This window comes from Pangasianodon hypophthalmus, chromosome 19 (genome assembly GCF_027358585.1).
Source record: "Pangasianodon hypophthalmus isolate fPanHyp1 chromosome 19, fPanHyp1.pri, whole genome shotgun sequence".
Lineage (NCBI taxonomy): Eukaryota > Metazoa > Chordata > Actinopteri > Siluriformes > Pangasiidae > Pangasianodon > Pangasianodon hypophthalmus.
Genome location: NC_069728.1, coordinates 14,350,163 through 14,358,603, shown reverse-complemented (window position 1 = coordinate 14,358,603; position 8,441 = coordinate 14,350,163). Strand labels below are relative to the sequence as shown.

The 8,441-nt window shown below is 35.4% G+C and overlaps 1 protein-coding gene across 1 annotated transcript; it reads right to left on the bottom strand.

Annotated features, from left to right (window-relative positions):
- Positions 1–1,218: 1,218 nt before the first annotated feature.
- pax1b (paired box 1b) lies at positions 1,219–8,356 on the bottom strand. The gene is made up of 5 exons (XM_026922655.3): positions 8,204–8,356; positions 6,844–7,464; positions 4,218–4,348; positions 2,910–3,078; positions 1,219–2,627 (listed from the first exon to the last, which is right to left on the bottom strand). The coding sequence occupies exons 1-5, from the start codon at positions 8,205–8,207 to the stop codon at positions 2,527–2,529; spliced, it is 1,026 nt and encodes a 341-aa protein (XP_026778456.1). The 5' UTR covers positions 8,208–8,356; the 3' UTR covers positions 1,219–2,526.
- Between the last annotated feature and the right edge of the window lie 85 nt (positions 8,357–8,441).

Sequence of the window (8,441 nt, the reverse complement as noted above, 5' to 3'; positions counted from 1 at the left end):
CTATGTATATATAAATGTATGTCAGATTATTTATATACCGAATTCTACTATATTTATTTAATTATATAAACTAAATTAATATTAATTCAAAATTCCAAATCGTTCTATTTAATTCTATGTTTTATTTCTGTTCATTTAATTTCTATGTTTAATTTCTGTTAATTGCTCTGAATTTTACATTATTGTTCATTTCTGCTAGGAGTGTGTGTTCTGTGTAAAGCCGAGACCATAGCAAGATTAAAGTTGGTGATTAAGCCTAATTAAAGGCTTCTTATCATACTTGCTAAATGAAGCCAGCCTACACTGTGTCTGTATTTATGTTCTTCCACTGAACTCCCGCGCAGTTTGAGAGTGCGTGTGAGCGCGCGCCTGCGTGCCAGTGTATGTGCGTGTGTTCTCACTATTAAGGCTCTCCTCTCCTCATTCCTCTCTGTGTGTAAAAACAATTGCATGGCTGTTTGTGGAACAACTCATTCTTATTTCGTATCTCTTCATAATCGAAGAGATCCAGAGTTTCTCCAGCGCGATATGAGCGCCGCGTTTGGGAAAAGGATCCGCGACGCGTGCACGGCATGAAGTTCCCAAATTTCCACATTCAGATCAACTAATAAACTAGTTAACTACTTAAATAAAGTAGTTAGACAAACATAATAAAACAACCGATCATTGCAAGCCTCTGCTAAAATCCATTTCTCTGCAAAAACGCATACAAACAAACAAACAAATAAATAAATTGTGGAACAGATTATTATTATTATTATTATTATTATTATTATTATTATTATAAGATTTTTGCGATTTATAACATTTTATATTAATACACACACACACACACACACACACACACACACATATATATATATATATATTTTTTTTTTCTGTTAACTCCCAAAGATATATTTTTTTATTTATATATCACTTAAATCAAAATTTTAATTGTGTGATCATTTTGATCTGAAAGTTTATCATGCACATGAAAAAGAAAGGTAAGCTATCGTATCTTAAACTTTTGTTCTTATTATAACATCTTAAATCTTAAAATTTATACTAAATATTAGTCTATTTGTACTGCATAAAATACTTTTATTTGCCTAAATGATTTTTATAATAATTTTAGTAGAAATAGAAAATGACTTCTTTAAATGAGAAGTGGCACCACCGTAGTTATAAAAATATAGAAGCTTTTTTTCTGTGAATAATTTCTGAGTGGAAAAAAAAACCGCACACAAAAGTCCATTTCTTTTGAACATGCATTTATTAGACACAGATGAATTTTGACTATAAATAATATATAACTAGGATTTCCTTGTAGCCATCACAATAAAAACGTTTCACCTTGATCACTACATTTCTCTATTCAGCCTACAATTATTAACATTAGGTATGTATAATTATGTTTTATTCTATACTTAATTAAAAAAAAAAAAGATTCATATTCACAACACATAGGCTGTCATACATTTACCATATTCATTAACAGCAATTTCATTGTATTTTTAATATTTATCATTCATTTTCATTTTATGTTATTATAAAATTAAATGTCATTACAATGTCCAAAGAAACAAAACTGACTGCAAATATTGCAGAAATCACCTGTGGTCCACAGTTCCAGCTATGAAAATTAAATTAATAACCGATTTAAACCATTTCAAACCTCCTATACCAGTAAAGTTAGACGAGTACAGACTAGTATAATCACCCACTTTTTGATGATATCCTGAAATTTCCCTCTGATGGAGACAGAAATCAGGGGTACCGTGTTAAATTGAGCCAAATGTTTGAAATCCTCACCAATTCAATATCATTCAGCACAGACTGCAAATTTAAAATGTCACGTTTGCTAGTGAAAAATGAAGACATCAAGAATAAGCAACAAAAGCAACTTAAATTATAGCTGCAGGCTCATTGTTCATTTCTGAAATCCCAATGTTTTTTTTTAGAAATAACAATACAGGGTGGTTGGAGCCCAATTTGACAACTGTGTAAATAATGCTGCATCTACAGAGGGTTTGACAGACATGTCCACACTCTAACAATTCTACTTCTGGTCCAATAGACAAAAGACAAAATGTCAGACTTCTATTACAGGGCAATATATATATATAGTTATATATATATAAAGTTACCTAATGTTTTGTTGCGTTTTCAAGTATCTTAAACATTAATATACACTGAAGTACATGCCTAGCTCCAATTACGCATTTTGGTATTTTCCCAAAAAAATCAATATTGTGAATATTTCTAACTTGGCTGAAAGAATATCAGTTAAATAATGTACATGCTTGCTTTTTTCCCCTGTAATACCAATATAAATGAGTGAGGTGACCAGTGTCATGGAGCTCTTCTGTCACTGCAGGAGAAGAGGATTGCGCGCATTGGCTTTTAATAAGTGATACAATAATCTGCGCTCGTGTTTGTTTTTCCAATTGAGAGTTTCACTGAACATTTAGGGCACAGTTTTACTTACTATTTAAAAGAGGACAAGAGCAGATGCGTGTATTTGCACTGTCTTTGTGTGCGTGTTTATGAGGCTGAGGTGGGTAAGGCCAGGCTGTGAACGCTGCTCAGTGCCTCATGCTGCTGCTGCTGCTTAATCAGAGGACTTGGAGGTTTTCTGTCTGCCACTGCAAACCAAAAGAGGGGGAGATTTAGAGAAATAAATGCGTCTTTTATTTCATCCCCGTTTGTCTAAAATAAACACACACTGAGCTAACAACGGCGCAGTATTTTTTTGACAACATGCTTCCATCTTAAACGCCAGAAGCGTAGGTGTGGCACAGGCACGATTCTCCTGCTGAATGAACCCCAGGACGCAATAATCCAGCAACATTAAACGCACATTTAGCACCAAAGTACTGAACAGCCGTGCATAGGATCCAAACAAGCCAGTAAGTATAAGAACTCACCATCTGATGGAGGTTTGAAGTTCATGGCAGTGTGAAGGTGTGAGTCGTTGTGCGCCAGGCCTGTTCCCTGAGGCTGCCAGTGATGCCCATAATTACCCCCGTACACCCCGCACTGACTGGGGGAAGAATAGGGGCAGGGGGGCATATATCCACTAAGACTCGAGGGAGACTGTCAGAGACACGAATACACCATTAGTTTGAGTATAGAAATAAAAAAAAAGGCTTCGAGTGATCATGAATGTAGGTTAGAAGGTAAAACGAATAACAGGTTCAGCAATGTAAGGACTAACACCCTACACTACTAGCAAAGCAACCATCTGGGTTAAGGAAAAGCAAAATGGTGCTAGAGCTAGTAATGTGTAGAGAGAGGGCATGAGATTATCTTTAAACAAGTCTACTAGATTAGCAATCATCCTGGTTTTCCACTAATCAAACCTTCGTTTTTTACTACTACACTTCAACAATAACTGGTATCATGGCTCACATGAGGACAAAGAAACACCAAATATGCGAATATACCATTTTAATTTCCACCACAACCCAAAACTCTGGATCTGAATGAATCTGGATTAACATTTACTGAATTAACAAGTACTAGACATTTGTGATTAATTAACACCAAGACTGTCATGACATGTATATAGGTCCTGAGCCAAATCTACAGTACAGAGTTCATCACAACGTGAGGGTGTCATGTCTACATCTCACTTTATACTCTTGGGTATAGCCTTCATTCTGTTCCAAGAATTATAGAAAAATTCAGCAGATTATAGCATTTTTTCTTTTTTTTTTTTTTTCAATAAAACCAATTCCTAGAATTTAAGAGAGTTTGAATCACAAATTTCAAAGTTAGACTGAAATCATGCTTTTACCAGCAACATCAGAAGAAAATATTTTTAAAGTTTGTTGTTATTTTTTTTTTTTTTCTTACTTTGTTATGATTTTATCATTTTCATCCCTCCCAGTTTATACCACTTCACCATTAAGGTACAGTGTCAGGATTAACATGCATGGCTTTTCTTACAAATCAACACTCTCAGATAAAAGTAGTTCTTGTAGCTTTCTAAAATGTTTCTCTCTGGAGCTCTTTCTCACAGGAAAATTTCTACACCAATACAGTCAGTTTCCGAGTTTTACAGCCACCATTCTGCGTTTAATCCTTTTCCCTAAAGAGTGTATAACTCGTAATTCTTACAAATTTGCAGTGAGATTGGCTTCACTGTGGATCTGTTTGCTCACCTACTTAACATTACAATCAAACTAAAAAAGCATAAACAGATAGAACACATAGTCAAATGCCTGAATTACCTGATTGTATTTAATATCCGTGTCTATAGGGGATCTGTCAATGCCATTAACCGCATGGGAGGGAAATGAAGTTCTGTTCATACATGGCCACTCCTCCATTTTCTGCTGATATCCCTCCGGTCCAGCGATGGCTACAGAGAGAATCAACACACTCTTTCATTTCAATAACATGCAGCCTGCAATGTGTGCACAGTTCAAGTGCATTATTCTGAACTTTTCCTTATTAATTCATGTTTTCAAAGGCCAACTATTGAAGCGACAACAACAACAAATAGGACTAATAAAGATACACATATGTGCTACTGCTAAAATAAAAATAGGAAAAAAAAGCAAAAGTTGATGTACATTAATATAGACTAGGCTGTCAGTAGAATATCAGAAAAACAGTAATTAATGCGCTAAGATATTATTTATAATATAGCCTAAGTAAAGTCATTTATAAGATTAATGAAGGTCATTCAGATGGCTCATCTTATGGATATTGAAGCTACTATAAATGTTTATTTTTTATTTTCCATTTCTGATAGATTTCTTAATTCAAATATATAACATAATACTTATTTATTTGTTTGTTTAACTACGATTTTTATTGTTTTTTGTATATAATAATAATAATAATAATAATAATAATAATAATAATAATAATAATGTCAAAAAGAGATTTTATAGTTGTTGTTACTCTTATTAAGTGTATTATTTGTAATACAATTTATTACAGTTATTACATTGATTGCATTGATTATTGCATAATTTGCAGAAAATTGGACAAATACGACAAATAAATGATATTTATCCTACGGAACAATTCCATGAATCCTTTATTGATTATTATGATGAGGAGATAAGCCTAAAGACTAAAGCGTAAAGGGTGAATGGGTATGGGTTATTATTTCATATCAGATAAATCCAGGGCCACAGGGCCTTTTGTTCCCTTCAGTTTTGACGCCTTCTGATGTTTTCTTTTATTAATCGAAGAGAGCAATGTAACCAGGCTAGACTAGGCTTAGATGAAAAAAAAAAACAATTATGAAAATAAATAATAACAAAATAAAATGTTTTGTAAGCGGGACATATGTCCAAATTTACTGTAACGCACTGTCTACGTAGGCTAGCTAACACACTCCCACTGTCCTGTGTTACCTAACACACTGTCCTGTGTTACCTAACACACTGTCCTGTGTTACCTAACACACTGTCCCACTAACTAACTAACTAACTAACATTTATTCATTCATCGTCAGTAAGCGATGTATCCTGGTCGCTTTGGATCCGGAGCCTGTCCTCTGGAGCACTGGGCATGAGGTGGGAATACAGCGCTAGTATATTGCAGGGCACCACACACACATACACACACACACACACACACACAAAACACACACAAAACACACGCATATACACCCACACATACACACACACACACACTCCTAGGGGAATTTCTATCCCAAATATCCTCTCATTTACTTTTAATAGCTATATTGATTTTAAAGACTATATTCATTAATTACTTAGACGGAACGATCGTAGTTAATGTTCTATATCATCTAACTATATATTTAAACATGCTGTCAAATTCCTAACACGTTCCCTTATTACCTAATACACTCCCCCATCTACCTAACACACTGTCGATTAGGCTTACTCCTAACACTCTTTCCCTAATACCCATTAGACTGTCAGTGATCACCTAACACACTCTCCAGTATCAGCTACACAGTGCTCCTGTGATTATCCATGCCACTGGCCCACATTATCTTAACACACTGATTAAAACACCTAACACACACTCTCATACACTTATCACACTTCTACAGTTTCAGTATGGTGTAAAGTACACATGATCAATTCTCACTTTAAACCATATGACCAGGTCATACTCATTTGCTCACTGACCCATATTACAGTAACACACCATCCTACACACCTCTTCTATACTGTCTGATATTTGCTATGGCACAGTCCCCAATAACACCTTAACACACTTCCTTCTTACATTACTATAGAAGACTCGAGCCATCCTATAGTAATAATAATAATAATAATAATAATAATAATAATAATAATAATATATATATATATATATATATATATATATATATATATATATATATATATATATATATATACATACATATATATATATATATATATATATATATATATATATATATATATATATATACATACATACATACATACACACACACACACACACACACACACACACACACATATATATCCTACAGCAACATACAACTATTTATGAACAAAAAACTTTTAAAGAACATTTTATATTTATTTTATATTTTCACTTTTTATTGTTGACAATCACAATTTCATTAGTTTATTTATATATATGTTTATATATGTATATATATTTTGAACTTTTTATATACTTTTTTTAGTACACGTTTTCTATTTTTCTTAATTTTTTTATATTCTTTTTGTATTTCTTGTGCATTTCTTTTGTATTTGTTTGTCATTTTGTATTTCTTAAATTTTTTTATGTGTCTTTAGATTTTCTGCATTCTGCATTTGTCTAGTTTTTTAATGTAAACAAGTCCCCGGTCTCAGGGTTTATTACCTGCTTAAAAAATGAAGAAAGAAAAGAAGCAGCTGGTTAACTGACCTGAGGGGTCCATGAAAGCTCGTATCCCTAAGATGTTGCTGACGGTGTGCACTGAAGGCCAGGCCCGGGACAGACCGACCCCGACGCCGGGAGGGCCGCCGAGCTTGGCGCCGGTAGGTGAGATGGTGTTGGGGTAGGAGTAAGCACACACCGGACTGTAAGGAATCGGCGGGGCGGGAGGTTTAACGCCGCCGCCGGTCTCGTGCTGTCCGGGCTGCGACAGGTTCCCAATCTTATTCCTCAAAATGCGACTGATAGAGCTCACCGACGGCACGTTGTATTTGTCGCACACACCGTCGGCCAGCAGCCGGTCCCGGATCTCCCACGCGAACATGCCCGGGTCCGCGCGCTTATACTCCCGTATGCTTTTCACCACGTTGGGTGTGGTCACGCGCGGCTTGCTGCCACCGATGGCGCCCGGCAGCACGGAGCCCGTCTCGTGGTAGCGCGCCAGGATCTTGCTCACGCAGCCGTGAGAGACGCGCAGCTGGCGGCTGATGTCGCACGGGCGAATACCGAGCTGCGCGAGCTCCACGATGCGCACGCGGATGGCGTTGGGAAGAGGCCGCCCGTTCACAAACACACCGCCCAGCTGATTCACCTCACCGTACGACGGCTGCTCTGTAATCATAATAATAATAATAATAATAATAATAATGATGATAATAATAATAATAATAATAATAATAATAATAATAATAAACTCCACGTAGGCCTAATACTTCATATAGAAATGCTGATACTGTAGATGACTAGAGTATTAATGTACTATACTATAGGTCTAGTATGAATAATTCGTGAATGCCTTCTATACTGCAGGTTATTATTTTGTAAATTAGTAGAATAACTATAATAATACTATGCACTAACAGTAATAATTCATCTCCATTCTACCTTCACGTGGATGACAAAAAATGAAGGCATCAGTTATTTGCAAGACGTCATGTTTTTAATGTAAGACTACATAGCACAAAAATCTCCACTTTATTTTATTAAATAAGTCAGTTATTGTAGAGTTATTTTCATTTTTCTGGACAAATACAAATGCAAGTGTTATATTATAGGTGCTGATTCAACACCAAGCTAATTTTCTGCTGTGTAACAAAAAAAAAAAAAAAAAAAAAAAAAAAAAAAGACTAAAATGTGTGTATGCGAGCCCTGTAAGCATGTCTCTTTCACTATATAGACCAGAACGTGTAGCATGTTTGGGCATAAAATAATATTGCTAGTAGACATGAAATTATTCTTAACGACTTGCACTTTGTCTGCTGTAAAGAGTCTAATCTAATATAAAGTCATTATCTTGTGATTATTTTCATTTTCATCTCCACATGTTGGATAGAATATAAAACACACTTACCCATTTGTAGAGACTTGACGGTGTTCCCTCTCTACTCTGACCTTGTCCACATTGGAAAAGCAGCTTCTTCTTGTCTCCTGGTTAAATCTGACCTCCACTTTCCACTGAAACGTTAATGAGAGTACAGAGGAACTGCACACATCTCCCAGCACAACGGCCGGTGTGTGTTTGCATGGATTAAACTCCTCCCTTTAGCTTAAGCTCATCACACCTCCTTTTGCACACATGCTGCTCCAAA

Coding starts and splice junctions, on each gene's coding strand:
- pax1b (XM_026922655.3), bottom strand. Junction 3,079..4,217: donor CGGATATTAAATACAATCAG/GTAATTCAGGCA, acceptor TGTCTCTGACAG/TCTCCCTCGAGTCTTAGTGG. Junction 2,628..2,909: donor CTTCAAACCTCCATCAGATG/GTGAGTTCTTAT, acceptor TTTGGTTTGCAG/TGGCAGACAGAAAACCTCCA.